We start from the raw sequence: 27,358 nt of genomic DNA on the forward strand, positions 1-27,358 counted from the left end.
GACATTGTTACTACACTTTATTTACTTATGTCATTGCACTGAATCAACAAAACAATGGTCACTAAACAATGATAATTGATTACACTGAACACAGCTTTACATACATGTATACAAAATAGATCAATATAATTATGTAGTATAATATAGTCAAAACTCAAGATAAGTCCTGAATCACACAGCGCCTGGCCATTGTACTTTTCACTGTCTTCTGTCACTCATTCATAGTCCTACAACAAACAACCAAACCATTATGAGAGTACATGATAAATATGACATAAGTATATACATGTAATGGTCCCTCTCTCTCTCATGGTGTCCCAATTTTTTTTCCTTATTGGTATTTATCTAAAATTTCCTGCAACTAGCGGTTCGATTCATAACATGATGATTTAAATTCTTATGCTTTTTTTCTTTCATAAACATGAGTTTTGTAATCTAATGTACAATATTTCAGTCTTTGAAGGTAATACATGTCTTATTGAAGGACATATATATCAAACAATATTGGGTCAATTCACTGTTCACATATCTATACCGTTTATTTCATACCTCATCTGTTTCATCATCTTCATCACTGATTACGGGCTTAGCCTTGCCACGAGATTTTCTCTTTTTAGAACTCTCTGCCTTATCTTTTTTCTGCAAGAAGAAGAACATTTTTTATGTAGACTTACATTTACTGAAGTAATTAAAACACATCTACATCAACAAAGAAACAAATCAACAATAAAGAACTGTGAAAGAAATAATACCTTCTTGGACTTGTCTTTTTTGTGTTTTTTGCTTGAAGATGCACCTGTCAAATACAAGTTCCGAATTGCAAAAAATTGTACTTGTTATTTTAAAACAACTTGTTATATAATGAATAAGTGAAAAGAAAGTTCTTAAACATACAGTATTGGTACAAATGTACTTCTTCAACAGAAACAGCATAGATAAATTTCCAACATACTGGTTATAAATAAGGAATAAGGAATCATTCTTTGAGTATTATGAGGTGATAATTTTGGTCGGGCGTGATCAAATCCAATAAAGCCCGAAAGGCTTTATGATAGATTTGCTCACGCCCCGACTGAAATTATCACCTCATAATATTCAAAGAATGATTCCTTATTACTTATATTTATATAATTTTAGGCCATCGTACGATTAAATCTTTAAATATAAATAAGCAAACCCCGCCGGCGCCTCAATTTGGCGTCATTTGTATTATGGGTTATATAGTACAAAATCGATACGTAGTGTTATCACAGACAAAGACACTGGATAATGTAAATATATGATATTTTAGGCTGTTTCATACATGTACATATATCTTTTGCTTACCATCCTCATCTTCCTCTTCCTCCTCCTCATCCTCTCCCTTGCCATCCTCATCCTCTCCCTCATCTTCCTCATTACTGCTGCTGTTATCATCTGAGTAGGTCACGCCTTCCTTCTCCAGCCTCTCTCTGGCACTAGTAAACACTGATTTCAAAACAATGGAGTCCTCATAGATCTGTAAAAGAAACATCCTACTGTGATTGCAGAGTCTTAAAAATATTCCTTGTAATAACTGAGGTTAAGGAGCAAAAAGCTCATGATAGAAACAAAAATAAATTATGATACAAGGGTTTAATGGTAGTAGACCCAATAATATACATATGCCCAATTAGGGAAATGCTTTATGTTTGAAACAATAAATATTTGTATTTGGGTATAATTTTGAATCATTGATTTACCACTATGCATTTTAAATCTTGGTTTGACAACAAATATTATGGTTACATTAATATTAATGTGCATCACCTTTTGTGAATAGAGTAAAAATGACAATTTCAAAGATATGTAAATTTATGAACATGAATAGTTTTTCTAATGAAAATTCTTGTCATGTATGCTTCTGATTTCTATGACTGTTGATTCAACAACAAAATCTACGCAATTGGTTTTCAAGAAATAATGATGAAACCACACAATCATGGATTAGTTATATTTTGGAAAATGATACTGTAAACACAATACATTTGGCTGTGTATACTTTTTAGAGTTTTTTGGCAAAAAGCAACTTTCACTTAATCTAATACATTGCTAAATGTCATAAGTACATACAGTATGTGTGTAAGAATAGGTGCATCCAGAAATATGCTTATTCAAATCCAAGAAAACTTCTGAAAAAATCATATCCACCAAATATCGTACACGCCATAGGTAATACATTTACCATATGTCAATTAGGACAACATTACATGAGACATTTCTTAAAATGTGATAAAAACATAGTATAAGAGTTCTTACCAGTGATCCCTCAATGTTGTAAGACTGAGCATTCTCACACAGAAGCATTACGTCTGTCTCCAGGTCGTCCAGACTGCGATATCTGTGATCTCGAATTCTTTGCTGTAAATAACAGGGTTTGAATTGTATTATCAATGACATTGACTAATATCACTAAATAACTAACAATGGTACACATAAAATATGTGCAACAGACAGAGTTTTCTTCTTCATACAGATATAAACAAGGGGTGAGACAAAGACTATCCTGTTTAATACTTGTATGTATAAGAAATATTAACCTTGATTTTCTTAAAATCCACAGGCTTTGCAATGATCTCATAGTACTCTGGCAAATCTTTCTTTGATGGCAGCTGGAAGAATGCTTCACTCAGGACTCTGTCATCTCTAAAATCAAAAACATAGGTAATCACAGATTACAAAGCTCACCGAGACAATACATCACCCTTATGAGACTTCACCTTTATGAGACCACCTTTATCATTATGATTTAAATGAAAATCATACTTTATGATCTTGGATATTCATGGATTCTGTTTTGACACAATATCGTATATCATCTGTTAAAAAATTGTATGATAATCATATGTTCATATGTTAATCAATACATTTATAATATAAAATTAAATATTGCATCCTATCATATTTACAACATATATCATATGATACAATAATATACCATAGTAAACAATGATGAGATATGATATTGTAACGTATGATATGACATTGTATTGTGTTATACGTTATTGTATTTGATCACATAATACAATATCATAATATATAAAACAATATAGTATTATATAACAATATCATATTACATAATACATCATAACATTGAAAATGATATTATATTGTCTAATATAGTATGATATTGTTTGATACTGTATCATTTTTTATACATAATATCATATTGTATCATATGATACAATATAATTTGATACAACATTGTATCATATTAAATGATACAATATCATGTGATAAAGTAAAATATTATATAATACAATATTATATTATACATACTGCATCATATGATACAATTATATATTTTACAATATCATACAATACAATTTCATGTGATAATATATCATTTTATAAACCAATATCATTTTATACAATATCGTATGATACGATATTTATATAATAGTGTTGTGTTGTGCATGTACTATGCCTAAATAGTAGTCAGGGTTTGATACATAGTGCACTCGCCGGAGGCGAGTGCACTATGTATCAAACCCTGACTACTATTTAGGCATAGTACATGCACAACACAACACTATTGTTATTATTATGCCGACTGTTGAATATACTGACGTGCTTTGGTATTAGTAGCTGTGACGTTCGAGTGTTGACAAGTCGCTAAAAATAATCACTGGAAAAGCAAGCGGTTTTTTTCTTCTTCAAATTAATCAATTGATTTGATTGTTAATTTAATCAACAAGTTGTTGTACAATAAAAAGTCAACAAAGGTTTATGTTGTTTTCAAGAAATGAGAGACGTTTGGCCATACCGAGAAAACTCGAAATGTTTAGCAGACGAAATCTCATTGAATTTCTTTTCTTGAACATTCTTTTTCAACCGTCATTTAAAAAAGCGTTTTTGTGATTCTCATGTAGAATTTCTTTGAAAATTGTTCAATCAATTTGTTCAAAAGTTTATAGGAAACTTTAACTTTAAAATCACCGTCAATAATGAAGTGTTTTTGGAAAAATGAATAATTTTAATTGCTTGATGTCAGTCGTATATATTTACGTTTTATATATCTAAATACCGTGAATTATAAGAACGGCTAATTTGGCGTAACGCGTTGGGCTTCAAGCTTGAATGATTTTAGCGTCGTGAGTTCGAATCCCGCTGTCGGCGCTGGAAAGATTTTCGTTGAAAATATTTGCTGTGCTCTATTTCGGCATAGTATGCTTACGCTATATAAATCCTTTGATACTATGTGAAAATAGATGAGTATTGAATGTATAGTGACAAACTGACAGAAGGCATAATAATATATAATAATACAGTATCATATTATATACAATTTCATGCGATATAATTCTATATTACAGAAACTAATATTATATTATACAATATCGTATGATACAATATTATAGAATATACAATATTGTATCATAGGATACAATATTATATTTTGCAATATCTTATGTAATAGTATCGTGTGATAAAATAATAAATTAATAATACAATATGATATTATACAATATTGTATCATAATATACAATACTATACATAACGATATCATGATACAATATCATAACATAAAATATAAAAAAAAATTATACAATATCATATCATATCATATAACTTTTTATAATATTACATATGATATTATATTGTATCATATTAAACAATATTGTTTCATCCCATACAATACTATTTCATAGGAATCATGTTATATCATTTATCAAAAAACACATCTATCTATCGAGCAAGTTTGAATGAGGTAGGAGATTTCTTTAGCATCCTTGATAATTGAGATCAGGCTCTGCATCTGAAGCAACCTCTGCATTTCATTTATAATATAGTTAAATCAACTATGCAAGCTATCATCTTTAAAACATGTGACCTGTTCCAAAAAAACTAAACCTCATCCAGCATCCGAAACCTATGGCTCAGATTCAGCATTCAAGCCTGTCAGGTGCATCAGTATACATAAGACGCATCTCCATGCAAGTTTGGTGAAGTTCAGACCAGTAATAACTAAGATATCATCATCAGAGGGCACTAGCAATCAAAACCTTAACCTCCTCCAGCATCCGCAACCTTTGGCTCAGATTCAAAATCCACGCCTGTCAGGTGCATCTGTATCATAAGCCACACCATCCATTCAAGTTTGGTGAAGTTAGGACCTGTAATAACTAAGATATATTTTTTAGCATCCTTGATAATGGAGATCAAGCTCTGCAACTGAAGCTTCCTCTGTGATTCATTCATATTACAGTTTAATCAACTATGCAAGTTTGAAATAGTACTATTATGTGACCTGTTCCAAAAAACTTAACCATATCCAGCATCTGAAACCTATGGCTCAGACTCAGCATTCAAGCCTGTCAGGTGCATCAGTATCATAAGACGCACCATCCATGGAAGTCTGGTGAAGTTAGGACAAGTAATAACTAAGATATAATCATCAGAGGGCACCTGTTTCAAAAACTTTAACCAGCTCTAAAAACCTTAACCTCCTCCAGCATCCGAAACCTATGGCTCAGATTCAGCATTCAAGCCTGTCTGGTGCATCAACATCATAAGACGCACCATCCATGGAAGTCTGGTGAAGTTAGAACAAGTAGTAACTAAGATATAATCATCAGAGGGCACCTGCAACGAAAACTTTAACCAGCTCTAAAAACCTTAACCTCCTTCAGCATCTGTAGCCTATAGCTCAGATTCAGCACCCAAGCCTGCCTAGTGCATCAGTATCATAAGACACACCATCAATGCAAGTTTGGTGAAGTATGGACCAGCAGTAACTTAGATATTGCTATCAAAGGGCACCTGCAACAAAAACTTTAACCTGCCCCAAAAACCTTAACCTCCTCCAGCATCCGAAACCTATAGCTCAGATTCAGCACTCAAGCATGTCTGGTGCATCAGTAACATAAGACACACCATCCATGCAAGTTTGGTGAAGTACGGACCTGCAGTAACTTAGATATTGCTATCAAAGGGCATCTGCAACAAAAACTTTAACCTGGTCCAACAACCTTAACCTCCTCCAGCATCTGAAATTTAGGACTCAGATTCAGCATCCAAGTCTTTCAAGTCCATAAGTAGGTCCAGATGCATCATCCATGCAAGTTTGGTGAAGATAGGACAAGTAATAGCTTAGATACAGGACCAGCAACAAAAACTTTAACCAGGTCCGGACGCGGACGCGGACGCCGAGGGTATAGCATAAGCTCCCCCTGACTTCGTCTCGGTGAGCTAATGAATTACATCATTACACACTTTCAATTTACAAAGCACCCTGATCCTGTTTTCCAACTCCTTAAAGTAGAGTTTTTAAAGGAAAAGTCATCCCCAGCAATATGAGACAAAAGAACTTTTCTTTTTATAGTCATCATACAGTTCAAAAGTTGTAAGTTATGAGCATCACAAAAAATTCCAAAATTATATTAATAGTATAACACAGTGAAACTGTTATTAAAGTACCACTGTTACAAACAGGACCTACCTGTCTTTGTAGTTGAGTACAACATCCAGTATCTTCTTCATTATAGAGGTCAGCTTGCGGGGGTTGGGTGGGAGTTTCTCCACTGGGGGACGACCTCGCTTCTTTTTGGGCTTTGATTCCTCATCTTTCTCTGGCTTTCTCTTTTTGGGTTTCTTTGATTTCTGCTTTACGGTTTCAACTTCATCTAAATTGCCTTCCTCAATAGCCTATAAAATCATTCATGAAATCAGCAACATACAGAATTGATTTCGAAAAGTTTTTCACTTTTTCCATAATATATGCTTGCATAATTTGTTTCCTACCTTGATCCATTGTTTCTCTGTAAGAGAGTCAGAATAATCAACCTCCTTTCTCTGTCGCGATCCTCTTCCAAATAATTTATCCTCCTCCTCTTCGTAAGTCAACCTTTCGACCTAGAACAAATAAAATTGAAAATAAATCCGGAACAATGATACCCTCAGTTCAATACTGATAAGTAATCTGAGAAGGTTTTGAGTTCTGACCTCCTTTTCATCTTTCAGAATCCATGTTGGCAACTCGGCTTCCTCAATCAAGCGCGGCTTTCGGTTTGGATTTCTGGCCTCTTCTCTTCTTCTCTCAATATCCATTTTCTGCATAATAAATATGAGCAAACATTAAAATAGCAAAGACACAATCTTAGACAAATTCCATGTCACTGATCCAGTACCAGGTTGATCTAACCCTGGAAGGATAATACATTCATGACATTACCTGGTAAAGGTCAAACTCGTCCTCAGATCTTGCCAACATCTGATTGATAGTCTCATCATCAGGAACTTCATCCTCTTCCTACAATACACATTTGCAATGTACAGTAAGTTAATTTCTCTCAGGCCATCATTAAAAATATCTATGTTTCCCCTAACCCGACCCTAAATTTTGAAGTTAGGGAGGTAGATAGGTAAATAATTTTTTTTTCTGTCAGGGCACAATATAAAATGCATTATAAATTAAAAATGAAAAAAAAAAATAAATCAATTCTTTAAATAATTACAAAACTAAAAAATCATTACCAGCTGTAAAACTATTTTTGGGGGTTGATTTTAATCAACTCTCCTATGCAGTTACTCTGGCAAACCGAAAGGGAAACAGTGTTTGAACCTAAGCACAAATCATTACCATGGACAAGAGTAAGGTCTTGAAAAAATAAGCGATAAATTCTCTGTAATGTATGCTGAACCATTGTATTTCGAAGAAACGTATTACGGATACCTTGAAAATAGTCAGATTTTAAATAGTACGAACAAATTGGATTTTTTTTTTTGTAGTCGAATGTATTCCTACGCCATAGTATTCATCCAGACGCTCGACTGTCTCCGTAAATCTCCGACAAGCAGATAGTCCCTCTTGCTTGTCGAAGTTTAACGGACACAGGCGATCATCTGCTTTAACGAGACAAGAGTTTGATAATGCTTGGATCCATACAATTTTTAGAAATATTTTGATTACTGATACATAATTTGATGGAATTAATTCTATCTTTGAGGACGTTGTTTACTCAGGGTTTGAGTTCTCAAATTCAGGTTTTTATAATGTTCAATGTCATGAGTAAAATTTGTTTTAAACACTAAAAGTATGTATGAAATGAATTATTATTGACAAACCATTCGATATTTTTACTATATAATGGAATTAGGCTCAAGCAAAGTTGGGCTTTTAGCAAAACAGAGGAAATTCGGACTAAAATTTTCAGATTTTGTTTTTCACTGAAATATTTCTGGTAGTACAGTAATATTCAAAGTTAAGATTATATTTGTTTGTTAACATAATTTTGCATATTTTCTGTTGGTTTTATCTCACCTTTTCGTTTAGATATTCGTGTGGCACACACTACAACAATATTGAAACATAGGTAATCATAGATTACTAAGCTCACCGAGACGGAGCATCACCCTTATGAGACATCACCTTCATAAGACCACCTTTATCATTTTATATGAAAATCATACTTTATGATCTTGGATATTCATGGATTCTGTTTTGACAAAATATCGTATATCATCTGATAAATTTTTTTATGATAATCATATGTTCATATGTTAATCAATACAATGATATAAAATTAAATATTGCATCATGTCATATTTCTAATATAATAAATATCAAATAATAAATAAAATACCGTAATAAACAATAATGAGATTTGATATTGTAACGTATGATATGACATTGTATTGTGTTATACCTTATTGTATTTGATCACATAATACAATATCATAAAATATAATACAATATAGTATCATATTACAATATCATATTACATAATACATCATAACACTGAAACATGATATTATATTGTATAATATAGACTGATATTGTATTGAATGACACTGAAACATATTTGATACATTATATGATATTATATCATATAATACAATATAATTTGATTCCAACATTGTATCTTATCAAATGATACAATATTATGTGATATGGTAAAATATTATAAAATACATTATTATATTATACATATTGCATCATATGACACAATAAAATATATTACAATATCATATAATACAATTTCATGTGATATGATAATATATCATATAAACCAATATCATATCATACAATATCGTATGATGCAATATTATATAATATTACAATATCATATAATACAATTTCATGTGATATAATTCTATATTACTGAAACCAATATCATATTATACAATATTGTATGATACAATATTATAGAATATACAATATTGTATCATAGGATACAATATAATATTTTGCAATATCTTATGTAATTGTATCATGTGATGAAATAATAAATTAAAAATACAATATAATATTATACAATATTGTATCATAATATACAATACTATACATAACAATATCATGATACATAATCATATCATAAAATATCAAAAAATTGATACAATATCATATCGTATCGTATAACTTTTTATAATATAACATATGATATCATATTGTATCATATCAAACAATATTGTTTCATATCATACAATACTTTATCATAGGAATCATGTTATATCATTTATCAACAAACACATCTATCTATCGAGCTGGTTTGAGTGAGGTAGGAGATTTCTTTAGCATCCTTGATAATGGAGATCAGGCTCTGCTTCTGAAGCAACCTCTGCATTTAATTTATAATAAAGTTCAATCAACTATGCAAGCTATCATCTATAAACATGTGACCTGTTCCAAAAAACTAAACCTCATCCAGCATCCGAAACCTATGGCTCAGATTCAGCATTCAAGCCCATCAGGTGCATTTGTATCATAAGACGCATCATCCATGCAATTTTGGTGAAGTTTGGACCAGTAATAACTAAGATATCATCATCAGAGGGCACAAGCAATTAAAACCTTAACTTCCTCCAGCATCCGCAACCTATGGCTCAGATTCAGCATCCATGCCTGTCAGGTGCATCTGTATCATAAGACACACCATCCATTCAAGTTTGGTGAAGTTAGGACCAGTAATAACTAAGATTTATTTTTTAGCATCTTTGATAATGGAGATCAAGCTCTGCATCTGAAGATACCTCTGCGATTCATTCATATTACAGTTAAATCAACTATGCAAGTTTGAAATAGTACTATCATCTATTAAACATGTGACCTGTTCCTAAAAACTTAACTTTATCCAGCATCCGAAACCAGACTGTCAAGTGCATCAGTATCATAAGACACACCATCCATGGAAGTCTGGTGAAGTAAGGACAAGTAATAACTAAGATATCATCATCAGAGGGCACCTGTTTCAAAAACTTTATCTAACCAGCTCTTAAAACCTTAACCTCCTCCAGCATCCGAAACCTATTGCTCAGATTCAGCATTCAAGCTTGTCAGGTGCATCATTATCATAAGACGCACCATCCATACAGGTTTGGTGAAGTTAGGACCAGTAGTAACTAAGATATAATCATCAGAGGGCACCTGCAACAAAAACTTAACCAGCTCTAAAAACCTTAACCTCTTCCAGCATCCGAAACCTATTGCTCAGATTCAGCATTCAAGCTTGTCAGGTGCATCAGTATCATAAGAAGCACCATCCATACAAGTTTGGTGAAGTTAGGACCAGTAGTAACTAAGATTAATCATCAGAGGGCACCTGCAACAAAAACTTTAACCAGCTCTAAAAACCTTAACCTCTTCCAGCATCCGAAACCTATTGCTCAGATTCAGCATTCAAGCTTGTCAGGTGCATCAGTATCATAAGACGCATCATCCATACAGGTTTGGTGAAGTTAGGACCAGCAGTAACTTAGATATTGCTATCAATGGGTACCCGCAACAAAAACTTTAACCTGCTCCAAAAACTTTAACCTCCTCCAGCATCCGAAACCTATAGCTCAGATTCAGCACTCAAGCCTGTCTGGTGCATCAGTATCATAAGGCACACCATCCATGCAAGTTTGGTGAAGTACAGACCAGCAGTAACTAAGATACTGCTATCAAAGGGCACCTGCAACAAAAACTTTAACCTGGTCCAACAACCTTAACCTCCTCCAGCATCTGAAATTTAGGACCCAGATTCAGCATCCAAGTCTTTCAAGTCCATAGGTAGGTCCAGATGCATCATCCATGCAAGTTTGGTGAAGATAGGACAAGTAATAGCTTAGATACAGGACCTGCAACAAAAACTTTAACCAGGTCCGGACGCCGACGCCGACGCCGACGCCGACGCCGACGCCGAGGGTATAGCATAAGCTCTCCTTGACTTCGTCTCGGTGAGCTAAAAATGTTTATAAACGATAAAAGACACCATATCCATACATGTTAACCTACAGTGATGAAAAATAGGTAGATTTTAAACCGAAAAGCGGTAGCATCGCGCGCGGCCTTTTTCGCGTATATTTCAAAGCACAGATTTTTATGTACTACATATGTAGTAAGGGTTTCTGATTAGTAATTAACGATATCAACTAAAATATTCTCTGAACTTTATTTATTTTACAACGATTGATAAACAAGTTCTACAACTTATATTAATATCTCTCGTTGGCATGGATGTTAGCGCGAGGGGGTCATTGGTGTGGGAAGAAGCCGGAGTACCCGGAGAGAACCCACGTGTCCAAGCGGGCGACCGCCATACCCTATCACATACTACCTCTGTCGATCACGGGGATCGAACTCGGGTCGCAGCGGTGAAAAGCGAGTGCATTGTCCACTACGCTACCTGGACCCAACTAAAATATATAAGACTTTTGAAATTTAGTAATATTAACACTAGCAATAAAAATGTTTGTATGCATTTACCATTATAATGATTACCGGTAAGCTATTTTTAAGGAAAAATATTTTGTCAATGAGTGCAGAGCCCTTAATTAACAATTACCTTTGTTCAGAAAAATAGGTTAAGTTGCCAAAATTGATCATATGAGAGAAGTAAGAACTAGTAGGAATTCATGTGTTCTTTTTCAATATCAAAACGATGTTTACATGCTTATTTATTACAAATGCAGCATTCAATAAATTGTAAGTCAAGTTTACTGTTATGGCCAAGTTAAAAGATATATTCCATCCTCGTTAAAGCCACGTGTGGAATTGCAAAGCTTCTTTTTCCATTGCGAGGATAATATCGACATGTCTTGTAACTAATGTAATCACAGGAGGTGGCCTTTTTCATCGTTCAATGTAAAACACATGCTTGAAAACTTGTCATCCAAGCGACTATATAAAGCCTTTGTGTGCCTCCGATTCAAAGTCACGCGCTAATTTCAAACCCGACGAGAATTTTTGACCACAATGGCTTCCAAAATGGCTATCTACCAAAACAAGGAACGTATTTTGAAGAAAAGCGGTAGATTTTAGAATAAAAGCGGTAGGCGGGAGACAGAGCTAAAAAGCGGTAGACTTCCGCGTAAATCGGTAGAGTTAACATGTATGCCATATCTCAAAATTTTGATCATTGACCTCATATAACTTTAATGCCTGCAGAGTGAGGTCAATATACCTAGTTTAATGCTATAAATGTTTTAGTATTATCATCATTCGGTTTTTTGTAAAATTGAATCAAAAAAAGGAAGGAATTTGAAAACTGATAGAGGAAATTCGGACTGGAATATTCATAAAAATTGTGAATGAAAACTTATTGCTTTGTGTCTGTTAAGCGTCACTGCCATTCATAAACTGTATTACATTTTAGAAACAGTTTAGCAATTTGTATTATTTTCACAATTCAGAAAATTTCAATCATAGTGTAAAATTTTTAGTGACTTTTCTTAAAATTTTAAAAAATATTCTGTGACCATTATCTCAAAAAGTAAGTCATTGACCCACTTTTTTGAAAGTGGAAAATAGCACTACTGTGATAGGTCTTGAACACACAATAGATGGTTTTTCATTATCATCAGTGGAATTTTTTTAAATTCTGAGTAAACGTATACCTTAAATATTACACAACATGATTTGTATGGGGTTTTCTCGATTTTTTTGTCGGAAGTCCGAGAATTTATATTATAAAAATGTGCGTAATTCAAACACAGATTAAAAACTACTTGCCATACAAAATAACATGTCATTGATTTTATAGTTAATTATAAAAGATAAAATCAACTCCCGTTAGTATTACAGTACTTTGATTATACTTGTGCTGATGGAATGTTCAACAAAATTAATATCGGATTCACAATTTGATATTGTTCATCTTAGATTTTAACATGTTTGATTCAATGACTAGATGCGCATGAATACATTCATTATCATTTGTATGTTGATGTCCATGTAAACCTATATTAAAATATATTTTTTTTAATTTAAAATGATCATAATGTACCTACTTCAAAGTATCAATTAATTTTCAAAATTTGGTATATAGAATGTCTAAAAGTATATTAAAACAATAATATTTGCTAAACTTAAGGTAATTTAATAAACATAAAAATTTGTGAAGTCATATTTAATGATTCTACAACAGTAAGGTTACACAAAATCACTACACTTGCAGATAATGTTCTTCTTTGACAAGGAAATTTTAACCCAAATTTGTAACATAATGCTAGGGAAGAAATAATTTTTAGATACTTAAGATTTTTGTAAATTTACCTAAGTGTAATTTCATTTTAATTATAGTCATAACCAAAACCAACTCATTTGTATCTGTTGATTTGAAATTTGAAAAGTTAAGAGAACTGTTTAAATTTTTAAACATAAAGAGTTTTTAATTTCACAGGTACCAACCTAATTTTTGGGAGATTTATTTCTGTTAGGGGGAGATTTGACATCAGGGAGACTGTCAATATTTGATACAGCATAACTTACAGTAATGATATACACAAATTCAACCTTAATTAAAATTGGATTAAACTTTAAGCAAGTTAATAAAAAGTAAAACAACTTCTTAAAGTTTTAAAAACCTATCCAATCTATTCAATTTAATGATTTGATGTATTTATACATTTTTAGATGAAATGTTTTGTACATGTAATTGTTTTAGCTAAATGACAAATGAAATCAGTCTCTGTATTTCTGTGTATTTTGGAGGTATTAGTCCAACCTTTTGACCCAATTACAACCATTGTGTAGAGGATCATTTCATTTTTTAAGATAACTGTAGGCAGATTGTTTTATGATTATTTTAACATTAATTTGGTAGAGTTATTAACTAATTACAGGTTACCGACTAATTTTGATATCAACACTAAAAGTTATAACATCGGTTGTAATTTTCAAAGCAGTGTAGGCTACAGTACATATTGAATCACTCTTATTTTTTACCCATAAAAGATAAGACAATCGATTAATCACAAAAGTGGTTAACTGAGGCTGTGGAAACGTCTGTTGAATTAAATTAATGATGATCATTTTAATGTCTCTGGGGTTAATTTACACGATTGTGAACTAAGAACACATTCTCTTTCGGAGGAATTTCAGGGGAAGATACCGATCATAAAGTGAGTATTTTGCCAATGTTAATGATCGCGGCTTTCAAAATGATTGGAAAACGAAAAAGATGTGGGTCTTCTAAAAAAATGATTTTAAGTACAATTAGGTTTCTTTATAAAAAAAAAAATGTATTTTCAATGTGGTGAAAAAAAACAATTCAGTCGGTGGAATATAATTGGGTCGGTCGCGTTAGGGGAAACATAAATATTTTTTATTTTGGCCTCACGATCATTTAAATATTACATGTAGTTACAGGGCCAAGGAACTACTTATCATATTGTTCCATTTTTATAAATCAAAGAATCGTCCACAAACTGACCTCCACTTCCTCATTTTCATTTTCCAGAATGGACTGTAGAAGCTGCTGCCGCTCATAGCCCCGGGACTTCTGGTCAAACATACCGGCCTGAATGACCTTTTCATCGACATTCAGTTTGAAGCGAGCGGCTGCCAGGATCTTCTCCTCCACTGAGTTCACAGTCATCAGACGCAGCACTCTGACCTCGTTCTTCTGTCCAATTCTGTGAGCTCTGTCTTGAGCTTGGAGATCCTAAAAACAACAATCACTTTTATAACTTTTGGAACATCAATTTTTATTTTACCATTTATAAACAACCAAAACATTAAAAGAATTATGTAGATTTTTCTGTTCAGTTCTACAATTCTTTTGTTCTACCTGATGAGGATTCCAATCTGAATCATAAATGATGACGGTGTCTGCAGCCTGCAGATTCAGACCTAAGCCCCCAGCCCTGGTACTCAATAAGAATAAGAAGTAAGGGGAATCCTTCTGGTTGAACAACTCTAGCAGTTGTCCACGATCTTCAGATTTTGTTGTTCCATCCAGACGCAGGTATCTATATCCTACAAAAGCAATTAACATTGTATCCATTATTGCATCCATAAGATATTTGAAAGGAAGAGAAAGGTTTCACTCAACATTATGAATGTTCTATTCACATACCTCTGTACAAGAAATAGTCCTCCAGTATACTCATCAGTGATGTCATCTGACAGAAAAGCAAGACACGGTGGTTTAGAGTCTTCAGCTTGGGCAGTACACGGTCCAAGAACTCAAACTTGCCAGAGCTTCGATACAAGTCAGGTCTGTAAACATACATACATGTAAATCAAAAGATGACAAATTGTATTTCATGTTAAATTTAATTCCACTTATCAAGGTCATTATGTATCAAATTCATTCTTGATTCAAAGATGAACCTAATTCATCGTATTGGTGTACAAACTGGTTAAACTGGGTACTTGCCCACTGATAGAGGCACCAGTGCCTCCTTGATGTTCTGCAATGGCTTCCTCCAGATGTTGGAAAATGAAAGGATGATTACAAATCTTCCTCAGCTGCATGATCGTGTTCATCATGGCCTTAGATCCACCACGGCCCTAAAAAAAAGAAAGTTCAGTTTTACAATACGCTGTTACAGTACTATATGTACAAGTAATTCATTCACAAAGAGCCCAACACTTTCTTGTCATACAGTTTGTAACAAGACACCATACCTTCTTATCTTTTTCTGACCCATCAGTAAGCAGAATTCCTCTGGCCTGCATATGTCTATACACACATCTCTGGAGGGCAGACATTTCACACTTGATCACATACTCCACCTATAAATTATACAGTAAAAATATACATGAATATGAAAACAAATCTGTGGAAAACAATGACAACTGTAATACATGTACATGACTAAGTTACAGTCATTAATTTGTACCTTATCAGGAAGCTGTGACTCCACCTCTTTCTTAAGACGACGGAGTAAGAAAGGTCTCAAGACCTTGTGCAAACGTCGGATAATCAGCAAGGTTTCTTCCTGATTCAGCTCAACCTGTTACAAAAGTTAACCAGAGTTATAAACTTTAAAGCATGATTGTCTGAACTTTAAATTTTTTTTTACAAGTACATGTATTGGGTATAACTCTGGGGGGAAAAATCCCAATGACTATACTTAAGAAATAAACAACGTTATTTAGTGAACATGGCGTTATGAATAGCAATTGCTCTGTTGGCATATTCCATGATGCGCGGTAGCGCATCATGGAAAATATGCAAGCAGAGCAGTTGCTATTCATAACGCCATGTTCACTAAATAATCGTTGTTTATTACTTATATTTGCATTTTACCACTCGCAAATACCATATTAGCCTAGACCTTGACATTTAGCTATTAAATCAAAAGTAAACATTCAGACTGTAATTTTTTTTTTAATTCACATAGATTTGTTTGAGAAATAAAGTACGAGTTTTAACGCCGAGGCTTTTATATTTCAAACAACATTTCTCGACCTCGGAGGTTATCCTGCAACATTCACGATAACAAGAACTTTATTTCTATTCTACTAACAGCCCAGTATTTCTACAAATCGTTTCTCCTATATAGAGAGACGATCTAGGTCATTTTGACGGCTGTTCCGTGTAACCCCAACGGTTTTGTTAGTAATGTTTACATGTGTATCGATCAAAGGAATCACATGCAGACGACAGAATTTTTCTTTGGGTTTTTAATACTCTTCACTTATTTATAAAATATCTTTGAATCATGTTCCTAATATTTTAAGGGCAATTTAATACGATTATTTCTACTACACGTGATATATTTTATGTAAAAACACGCAGTAAAAATGTGGTAGGGAGGTCCTAGGAACAGCCGCATTGATCTCTTTAAAATAAACATTTGAGGCAATACACATCGTTCTGACTGGAACTAACACGTGAAATTTACATGGTTTTAAAAAAAAATACGGTTTAAAGTTATACTTTCAAGATCAGTGCGAGACAAAAAGGTAGGCTATTTCTGATCTGATAATTTACTGATGACGTTCGTGGTATAATTGGAGAATTGGAGAATAGTGTCCGCGGCATCTCTTTGATCTCGGCAATAACTGTAGTAGAATAACAGAATCAATGATATGTTATAACAGTAATTCCTTTAAAATGTTGTTTTAATATTACATGTAAATACGTCAATTTTAATGGAGTTGGAGAAAAACACATGATGTATCGTATAGTGGTTTTAAATTTATAACGTCATGGAAAAGTATATATAACGTTACACCTTTATGACGTCATAGTATACTGACAGAGCAATTGCGATTATAGAGAAATAATTGCAGCTCCTCCGTATGGACTTACAGTGGGAAAGAACAATGGAAATGCAAATATTTGCATATGTTTAGCAAAGGAGTTAACCAACTCTTTCTAATTAAGCAATATCAAATACCTTTTCTCCAGTCATGGCAAACGGAGCATTGAACCACTGCTCAAATGTAGAGCAGGACTTGAAGATACTTGGTAGCAAAAAGTTCAACAGGGCCCACAACTCTGGCAATTTGTTCTGTAAAAATCCCGATATATATTTTTTATACATGTACATGCATATCAATCAAAGTGTCACAATTCAGCCATCACATCAGATGCTGAATTTGTAATAAATGTGCATGAACTTCATGTCTCAGTTACCTGTAAAGGTGTTCCAGTCAGAAGGAGGCGGTGGGGTGCGCAGTAATGGGTGTTCAACACCTGTGTCAGTTTACAGTGGTGATTCTTCATACGATGTCCCTCATCAATGATCATGTATCTCCACCTCAACTGCAATGTTTAAGATATCAATTCAGATTTCACAACCAGATAATTCTTTGTTCTATACACCAACGCCCAACAGTCCACATCAAGCAATACATTGTTACATACAAGCACATGTGGATATGTTCTGTGTTACCTTAGACAAAGCAGCTTTGTCCTTAATGATGTACTCGTATGTTGTAAGTAGTACATTAAACTTGGCAGCCTTTAACTGTGGCACCAGCAAGCGTCTAGTTGTAGGCGATCCTTTGTAAGCAATCTTAACTACAGATGGGGCCCATTTTTCAAACTCCAATACCCAATTTGATAATGTCCTACAAAAAAAAAATGACAGTTACCGGTATATGGAAGTAAATGTAAACCACTTTTGTCAATAGGTCAAAAACCAAACATCAATTTGGATTTTGTTTTTTACTTACGACAGGGGCACAATGATCAAGAAAGGACCATTGACTTTTTTCCGTTCCATCAGATAAGTAATCAGTCCAATGGTCTGAATGGTCTTCCCGAGACCCATTTCATCGGCCAGGATTCCATTCAAATGGTTGTTATACAAGGACACCAACCATTCCAATCCTTTTATCTACAAAAATAAAAAATATTTGCACTTAAAACAGAAAAGTTTGATACATGTACATCCAGTAAATACATGTAATAGTGGCCAACTTGGTTTTTTATTATGGGTTATTTAGGCTCTCGGAAGGAAGAAACCTGGATTAAGGAAAACATTGAATACACTGTACATATACAAACATACCTGGTACTCCTTCAGTTTGCCATTGACCATGATAGAAGCCTGTTCTGTGACGTGTTCATGCACAGTGTGAGCCACAGAGTAGTAGCTCTTCTCCTCAGCCTTGGTGGCACTGCGATGGTACTCATCATCTACTTCTTGGGAAGCTTGTCTGATGATGCAAGACATACAATGCAAAGTTTACTGTCATCATAATGACAGATCATCACAATGTCTATGTTTAATAATATTTACTATTTTAATGCAGATATCTGTGTATGCCATTATAAAAAATAAAGAGAACAACATGTCTCCTCTTTTGAAAAGTGGACACATTATTATAAACTGTAATAATGTTTATTAAAATCAGAATCGGACTGATCAAATCAGTCAAAATCAGATTCTTACGTAATGACTTCCTTGGCCAAACCTTCATCAATGTCATCAGGACTTGTGAGCTAAAATGGAAGAAAAATGGAAGCTGAATTTCAATATTGGATCTAAATATGCATACCAGAGGTCCCAACATACAGAAAGAAAGTACAGAATTTTATAAAGATGTGTTCAGGAACCCAATTTCTTGAGCATAACACCCTTATTGGTATGAAATTTGGTTATAATTAATTTTTGATAGAGGTTCTTTGATCTTTGTCTTTCAGTTCACCGTGAATGAAGTCTGTATGGAAAGGAAATGCAGAAAAACCAAAGCACATTACAGCCCCTCTCCCCCTTCCTAAATCTCTTGCGTACAAATTTGTACATCGGGATTACCTTGGGCAGCATCTTCTCTGGCTTTGCAAGTAAAGAAGATTCTTCCTGTTCAGGCTAAACAATAAGAAATTAAATGTTTAATGATATTGATGAATACAACATTGTACGATATAAGAATCCATGTGAATTCTATAGTGTCTCACCTCTTCCTCTTCCTCGTCTCCAGATCCCGATTCTTCTCCATCGTCACGAGGAGCTACCTCATATCTGTAAGGATTGCAAAGTAAGCTATACACCAAAGTTTAAATCAGTAGTTAAAACTATGCCATCACAATTCAGAATATAGCTGGAGATGGCTGGAACACAATGCTTATTATTGACTTACCCAGGATTCAGTTCCAACCAGGTTTCCAGTTGGCTTGTCAATGGGGCATCATCTCCTGAGAGTACTTTGCCGGTGGATGTCTCAATAACAGACACTCTCATCTCACTCATGTTAGAATCCCCATCCTGTAAGAATATAATGCTAAATTTCACCTACATGCACATGTAACTCTCATTTAACAGTTATAAGAAGTATTAAAACTTCTACAACCCCTATCATATTTAATCTGTTTTATTATTCAAACAATGATTTTTCATTTTGTTTTATTCAGATTTCAAGACAGGCTTTTTGCCTTTAGTACAATTTACATGTAATAATGACATCATTGAAATTTAAGACAATAATTAGGTTACATGTTCATTATCTGCATTGCTAGTCTGTACTAGATGAACTTGCTCACACAAAAAGCTAACAACAATCAATCTCTGACATTTGGAACGCTCACAAACCTCTGCCTTATCTTCCCTCTTCTTCTTGCGACGCTTCTGTTTCTTTTTTTTCAGGTCCTCTTTGTGCTGAGCCACCAGTGTCATCAGGTTAGATATATACTCGTCTGTCTGGGCCAGCAGATAGGCAAGACGCTTGTCCTTCTTCTGGTCAATCAACTTCCTGTAACCTTCTTCATCTTCCTCCTGGAAACAAAAGTTTCAGGCAGCAATGAGGAAATGATCATAGTAAATACATGTACTCTTGAACTTATTCAATACATAAAGCAAATGTACTTACCATAAGTCTCCTCATACGCTCTTTCTCTAATCTTTCTTGTTCTTTTTTCTGTTCCCTTTCTGTGTTGGCATGATGAACCATCATGGCTTTGTTGAGTTTTCCAACCTTATTGGTAACGTTGCGATGGAATTCTTTGAATTCCTTAGCATGTTGCAGAACAGCATTCAGATATTCCTATGTCATAAGACAGTCAATAATATATAAGCAGTTCAAATTGTTTCATTCAAATACAGTTGTAATTCATATGAATATCAAATAAAACAAAATATCAATCAAAGCTGTACTAATTTACATGTACTGTAGATTCCAAACTAAATTTGATAAATAACTAGAGGTACTGTGAGCAAGCTCACAATTGATACCCCCCGCTAAGAAAAAAATCATAACGCATGTATTTTTGCTATTATAGAAAATATTGGATGAATCTATTTCACTGACCATTTTCTATAAATAACAACTGCTCTATTTTTTAAAACTGTTAATGCTAATAGGAGTAAACAAACCAATTTCTATCCTTTAATTCCATTTTATTTTAAGTTAACTGTTAATGCATGAGGACATTTGCATCCTTCCTTTAACAACCATGACTCAAATCAAACTCGAATCAAACAAAATCCACATGTCAAGCAGCCATTTAATATTTAAACATTTTGAATTATTGGTATACTGAGCCCGCTTTTTTCCGAATTTTTTTTCAACAATTTTTTTTTTCCAAATAAAAATTTCATCGGGGCAGGCCATTTTCAGAGAAACGGGGATGAAAATCTAAAAATAATTTTATGTGGCCTGAGAAGAGCAAGCTTTGTGTCAAATTTTAGCTTATAATATTTCCATTAATACAAGCAATGACACAGACAAAATTTAGCATTTTCGAAACAATGACCTTGAACTTCCTCAATTGACCTTGGGTCAAGGTCATGACACACCCTTACGTCATAAGCAATATTTGTGTGAAGTAAGAACATTCAATGCTTCTCCATAAGGATGATATGGACCGGACACGAATTTTGCATTTTTTCTGCCAGTGACCTTGACCTTGCACGAATGACCTTGGGTCAAGATCATGACACACCCTTAAGTCATAAGCAATCTTTGTGTGAAGTAAGAACTTCCAATATTTCTCCATAAGAAAGATATGGACCTGACACGAATTTTGCATTTTTTCTGCCAATGACCTTGACCTTGCACGAATGACATTAGGTCAAGGTCATTACACACCCTTATGTCATAAGCAATCTTTGTGTGAAGTAAAAACTTCCAATGTCAATGTTTCTCTATAAGAAAGATATGGACCGGACACGAATTTTGCATTTTTTTCTGCCAGTGACCTTGACTTTGCCCGAATGACCTTAGGTTATGGTCATGACACACCCTTAGGTTATAAGCAATCTTTGTGTGAAGTAAGAACCTCCAATGTTTCTCCATAAGAAAGATATGGACCGGACACGAATTTTGCATTTTTTCTGCCAGTGACCTTGACCTTGCCCGAATGACCTTGGGTCAAGGTCATGACACACCCCTAGGTCATAAGCTATCTTTGTGTGAAGTAAGAACTTCCAATGTTTCTCCATAAGAAAGATATGGACCGGACACGATTGCACAGACAGATGGACAGACAGACAGACAGACGGACAGACGGACGGACGGACAAGGTGATTCCTATATACCCCCCCAAACTTTGTTTGCGGGGGGTATAATTATGGTTCTAGCAATTTGATAAAAATGATGGAATTGTGGAAATTAGTACTTGCTTAAAATAAAAAATCTGCTACATAAAATTATTACATGTAATACATCTTATGTAATATAATATATAATCATAAATTATTATACAAAAAACTCCTCTGCACTGTAGGACATTATCATACCTGGTGTTTAGCTCTCCTCTTTCTCTCCTGTTCAATTTTCTGCTGTTTCTCTAATTTCTCAGTGACTCTGGCTTCACGTAGGGAATGTCTCTTGTTTCTCTTGTAGGCTTTAGTATTCAGTGCAGTTTCTAGTGTAGTATCCTTTCTCATGCATGAAACAACCTCACTCCTTAGCTGTAATCAAATGAAATTACCATCATCATTTCTTGTTGCAGAAATACATGGACAAATACACCACCTGATTTTGTAGGCAAAATGACAACACTTGTGGTAGAAAGTCACCTGTCTCTGGAAGTTTAGAAGCCTCAAGGCCCTCAGTTCAATCATAGCTTTAGTTCTCATATCTTCTGGCATTGTAGCAGGCAGGTCTTGCAGTTCCTTAATTCTACTAGAAATTCTAGCTGCAATTCTGAAATACAAAACAAACAACTCATGCTTGAAGTCTGCTCTGACATTATTTAGTTGGTGACACAAGCGATCAAAGGTCAGTACAATTCATTAGAGAGGCCATATGTATCTACCTGTTTTCCCTTTCATTCAGTAGGTCAATAGGATTAAGTCCCTGTGGCTTGGCAACAGGAGCAATCTTGCTCTGTTTCTGCTGCATGACGGACTGAGAGGATGGCGGATGAGCGGCCCCATGTGGGCCTGCTTGAGAACCACCTTGCTGCTGACCAGGTGGTCTCTGGGGGAGCTGCCCTGCGCTGGTGTTGGGTGGGGCTTGTGTCATTTGTCCCCCAGAGAAGCCTGAGTTAAAGGCCTGGTTGTGAGGAGCTTGAGAGTTTGGGACCTGCCCTGGTGGTTGTCTACCACTTGGATCTGCATCAAATAGTATGGATACAATCAAACATAGAGAAGTTAGAAGCTCGAATTCAATTTCCACTTTACACATTTGTGAAATGCCATCTGAGAATCTGAAACATACCTGGGGGTCTCTGCATTTGAGGCCCTCGTTTCCCCTCTATTGCCATCCTTATGTTATCTGGGATGGGTTGGTTTCTGGACAGTAGTTTGTATGCCATTATCTGAGCTCTAAGCTGAGACAGCTGCTGTTGATTGAAGGCAGTTTGTCTTCCTGAACCTTGGGATCCTCCAGGTCCACCCATTTGATTTGGCATGTTTGGTTGTCCTGTTTAAGGTATGTTTTCAAAACATTTATGAACGACATCATTAACATCTTGAGGTTAACAGTAATCATAGAAATCATATCTCCTGGATCAATTTGTCAGGGTACGAATTTTTTCTTACATGAAACCCAAATATTAAATCATACATAATTCCTTAACACTTATTGACCATGAGATTAAATTACAAACTCCTTTGTAAATGTACTACTTTATCAAGAAAGAAATAATTTCATTTGAAATTCAAAACAAGGAAATGAAAGATAATGTTTGGGTAAGCTAATGCTATTGAAATTCATTTGTGGCAACTTAAACATCATGCTAAATATGAAAAAATTTAATCCTCCCAATAATTATGCTTCTGCTGATTAGAACAATATTTTGGAAACACTACAATTAATTTGGTAGCCACTTCAAATCCATTTAAAATGTGTCATATAAAAACAGGAATAAATCAAAATCACCTTGCTGATCTGGCCTGTTAGGACCCCCCATTGGTGGCATGCTTCCTCCCATCTTGTGTGGCATGGTCCCTCCCTGTGGCATAGGATGTGGAGAGTTTGACCCCATTCCTGTGTTCATTGGCTGAGATCCTGACATATTACTTTGGCCAGCCATACTGGAATTTCCATGCATTCCTTGTCCTCCCATGGGATTGTAATTACCTCCAGCGTTTGATCCAGACATCATTGGATTATTCATGGCAGGGTTATTACTGGGCATTCCCTGACCCATGCCCTGGCCCTGTGGAGGCATCCCTTGCCCCATGTTCTGTCCTTGCGGTGGCATTCCTTGTCCCATGTTCTGTCCTTGAGGTGGCATCCCTTGACCCATTCCTTGACCCTGTGGTGGCATTCCTTGACCCATATTTGGTCCCTGTGGACCCATTCCTTGGCCTTGAGGTGGCATTCCTTGGCTCATATTCTGTCCCTGGTGTGGCATTGGTTGCATTCCTCCCATTCTATGTTGAGGACCACCCATTCCTTGCATCATATTTGGTTGGCTGCCGCCCATGTTTTGTGACCCTCCTCCCATGCTTTGAGATCCACCACTCATGCTATGGGGTGGGCCTTGCATCATGTTGCCCTGGTAGTCTCCCATTCTCTGGTGGCCCATACTATGGTGCTGGCTTGGCATCCCTGGGTTTCTGGCCATATCAGCCATGGCTGCTAACTGTGCATACCTTGGGTCATCTTGCATTCCCTTCTCTTCCATCTGATTCATAGCCTGTAACAAGATTTTTTTTAAATAATAAAGCATGAGTAAAATTTCTAATACTTTTAAATGTTTTTGTCTAGGTAGAAGGCATATGCGAGATATATGAAATGAAAAATTACCTTGTGTATCTTCTGTACGTTTTCTTGCTGCTGTTGCTGGGGAGGGTATGCTGGACCTGGGGGAGTGGCCCGCATCATCCCCCCGTCATCCCCTGAGGCCATAGCACCTCAAGGTTAATATGATTGACCTGTCAAATTATAAGCACATATGTTGGGAGAAAATCTTATCTTTATCATACAAACTGCCAAAAAAAAATCTAAATTTTGCTTATATAAATATTCTCTGGATCAACTATTCAAAGTGGCTACATTGTAAACATAATATTCTTATTTATCCATAATATTTGATATTTTCCTGGCTTTTTCGGCAATTTTATTTGTTAGAAAAACGTCAAAACCAGCACCCTTATGAAAACTGGATATTTGTTAATTTCGTCTCCACTACATTTTATATGAACATGTATTTAAACTCAACAATATCGCTAAAAATAAAATACTACTCAATATTTTGATAATCGCTGATACAATTGTAGTAGACCAAATATTCTCATGTTATTTAAAAAATGCATGAAATCAAAACAAATCACGGCAATGTTAAACAAGTATTCAACAGTCTGTTTATGGGATGTGAGAACCCATTAAAATGATATTAGTGAGTAGTAGTTTCATCGTTTATTAATCATAGTAAAAAGTAAAACATTTGATTTGACACGCAAATATTATATATTATCGACTTTAGACGATGATGCTGCCTCCAGTTAGAGGCGGCGAATTTCCATTTTTTGTAATAGAACCGTTTCTGAAGTTTTCTTGGCTAGTAAAATGTCAAAATTGTTAAAAAGGCCAGGAAAACTTCATCTCTTTTGTACTTTATCAGGTCCAGCACAATCTCTTGATTTAGCTATATAGCTTGAAAAAGCTATATAGCTTTATAAAGCTATTCAAAATAGATTAATAAAGCTATTTATATGCAGTTTTTAAAGAAAATATTTATTGTAAGAAATGGACGAAAAATCGCAATTAACTTGCTACTCATATTTGTGCCATTGACCATTATAAACTTGACCCAAATTAAAGATAGATTTAACTCTGCAGCTTTTAAACACTTTTAAGCAAAAACTATATTTCCATTGTTTGGGTAACTGTTCACCACTTTGTGTGCAATGAAGCGTGGATAAGTATGATTTCTTCTCATTGTGATAAATTATTACCAATCAATTAACTTGTTCACCATAACTGACCTCCTTTATATTTCATTCAAGAAGTAACTGTGTGGTCATGAATCAGTTGCCCCAAAACTTATAGTGCAAAGTCTCTTAAAGCTGAACACCGCTCCTAAATAGGCACTGTCCGCCATATTTCTCTTAATCACTGCTGTCCCTACAACCCTTATATAAGGGGCAAACCTCTAAACAGTTCAAAGTACTTCGCTGTAGAGGTCTCACTTGTGTGGACGTACATTTTGCCTCGCCGTGTTACTCGGTCGCGATGAAATTATCAAATTTTACGCACCTTTTTGAAGCCAGGAGAATACTAACATCAAATAAATTGGTCAATGCAATATTTACAAACAGAAAATGAACATAAGATAAGAAAAAAAATGCATAAAATCTAAAGACCACAAAAGGAATACTACATGTCGGCCACGAGGTTCAGGTGTGCAATCGGGTGTAATGAAATCGAAGGGTTTATATACCAGGTATCTGTGTGACGGTGCCTATTTACGAGCGGTGTTCAGCTTTAAGGAGACGCAAACTTATGAGTAATCCTTACATGCATTGTTTACAGAACAGTTCAAAGTTGAAAATTATCACTGCACTAAAGTGCGATTTTTTATACATACTGAAAAAATTACACATTTAAGAAAAATATATGACAAAATAGCTAAATGAAGCTACTCTGAATAGCTTAATAAAGCTATTTAGCTTATTCAAGCTATATAGCTAAATCTGGAGATTGTACTGGACCTGTTTATACAAATACTGTAGCTTCACCTATTGTTATGGTATCCAATTGTATTAAATAATTAAAGCGTCCTACTAAATAGATATTGCAGTTTAGTGAAACAATGTTATTTGTTATCCTAGTCAAAAGATTAGCGACTAAGAGTAAGATACGCTTTAAAAATGAAAATAAGTAATCATCCATCAAAACCGGAAAATCGCTTCGGCGAAACAATGCAATGTTGGCAGACGAATGATTTAGGGCTTAAAATCATACCAACTACTCCTCAAAGAATACTACATATCTTAAATCATAGAAAGGGTAAACAAACTTACCAAAAATAACAAGAGATCGATCTTTTACTCGAAGTATACTATTATTTATCGATATCTTATGCCTTATAATCAGCACAAACGTTTGCGCACAACAAAGCGCAGAGCGCATGTGTCTAATATGCGAAAAAGGATATCAGAAATCAGACGCTTTTCATAGAATTGTCAATATATAGCAATAAATATTCTTAAATAATTATTTTAAAAAATCTACATCCATAGAAATGTACTTATTGGTTAATTGTAAAAACGAGAGCAGTAAAGGTTTTGACGACCCCACTTTTATTATATTTGCGGTCATTAGCGTTTTCGTTTTTTTAAC

The 27,358-nt window shown here is 34.6% G+C and overlaps 1 protein-coding gene across 3 annotated transcripts; it reads right to left on the reverse strand.

The window, feature by feature from the left end:
• LOC105331426 (probable global transcription activator SNF2L2) lies at nucleotides 1–27,165 on the reverse strand. Of its 3 annotated transcripts, XM_066066842.1 has the most exons (35): nucleotides 27,039–27,145; nucleotides 24,821–24,946; nucleotides 23,948–24,710; nucleotides 23,285–23,488; nucleotides 22,881–23,178; nucleotides 22,642–22,768; nucleotides 22,360–22,533; nucleotides 20,492–20,665; nucleotides 20,215–20,397; nucleotides 19,766–19,890; nucleotides 19,584–19,647; nucleotides 19,441–19,494; nucleotides 19,078–19,127; nucleotides 18,694–18,841; nucleotides 18,356–18,519; nucleotides 18,073–18,250; nucleotides 17,814–17,942; nucleotides 17,575–17,688; nucleotides 16,069–16,182; nucleotides 15,854–15,961; nucleotides 15,603–15,736; nucleotides 15,300–15,442; nucleotides 15,012–15,199; nucleotides 14,655–14,885; nucleotides 8,282–8,311; nucleotides 7,193–7,270; nucleotides 6,964–7,071; nucleotides 6,763–6,873; nucleotides 6,461–6,666; nucleotides 2,559–2,664; nucleotides 2,278–2,379; nucleotides 1,327–1,498; nucleotides 753–796; nucleotides 550–639; nucleotides 1–227 (listed from the first exon to the last, which is right to left on the reverse strand). In XM_066066842.1, the coding sequence occupies exons 2-35, from the start codon at nucleotides 24,920–24,922 to the stop codon at nucleotides 216–218; spliced, it is 5,028 nt and encodes a 1,675-aa protein (XP_065922914.1). In that variant the 5' UTR covers nucleotides 24,923–24,946; nucleotides 27,039–27,145; the 3' UTR covers nucleotides 1–215. The 3 variants fall into 3 exon arrangements, with proteins under 3 accessions (XP_065922914.1, XP_034312554.2, XP_034312553.1); XM_034456663.2 differs by lacking the exon at nucleotides 19,441–19,494 and having other exon boundaries at nucleotides 24,821–24,948; nucleotides 27,040–27,165; XM_034456662.2 differs by lacking the exon at nucleotides 8,282–8,311 and having other exon boundaries at nucleotides 24,821–24,948; nucleotides 27,040–27,165.
• Between the last annotated feature and the right edge of the window lie 193 nt (nucleotides 27,166–27,358).

This window comes from Magallana gigas, chromosome 7 (assembly GCF_963853765.1).
Source record: "Magallana gigas chromosome 7, xbMagGiga1.1, whole genome shotgun sequence".
Taxonomy (NCBI): Eukaryota; Metazoa; Mollusca; class Bivalvia; order Ostreida; family Ostreidae; genus Magallana; species Magallana gigas.

Coding starts and splice junctions, on each gene's coding strand:
- LOC105331426 (XM_066066842.1), bottom strand. CDS start 24,922: ATGGCCTCAGGGGATGACGGGGGGATGATGCGGGCCACTCCCCCAGGT. Junction 20,666..22,359: donor AGAGGAGAGCTAAACACCAG/GTATGATAATGT, acceptor CTTATGACATAG/GAATATCTGAATGCTGTTCT. Junction 7,072..7,192: donor ACGAGTTTGACCTTTACCAG/GTAATGTCATGA, acceptor TTTATTATGCAG/AAAATGGATATTGAGAGAAG.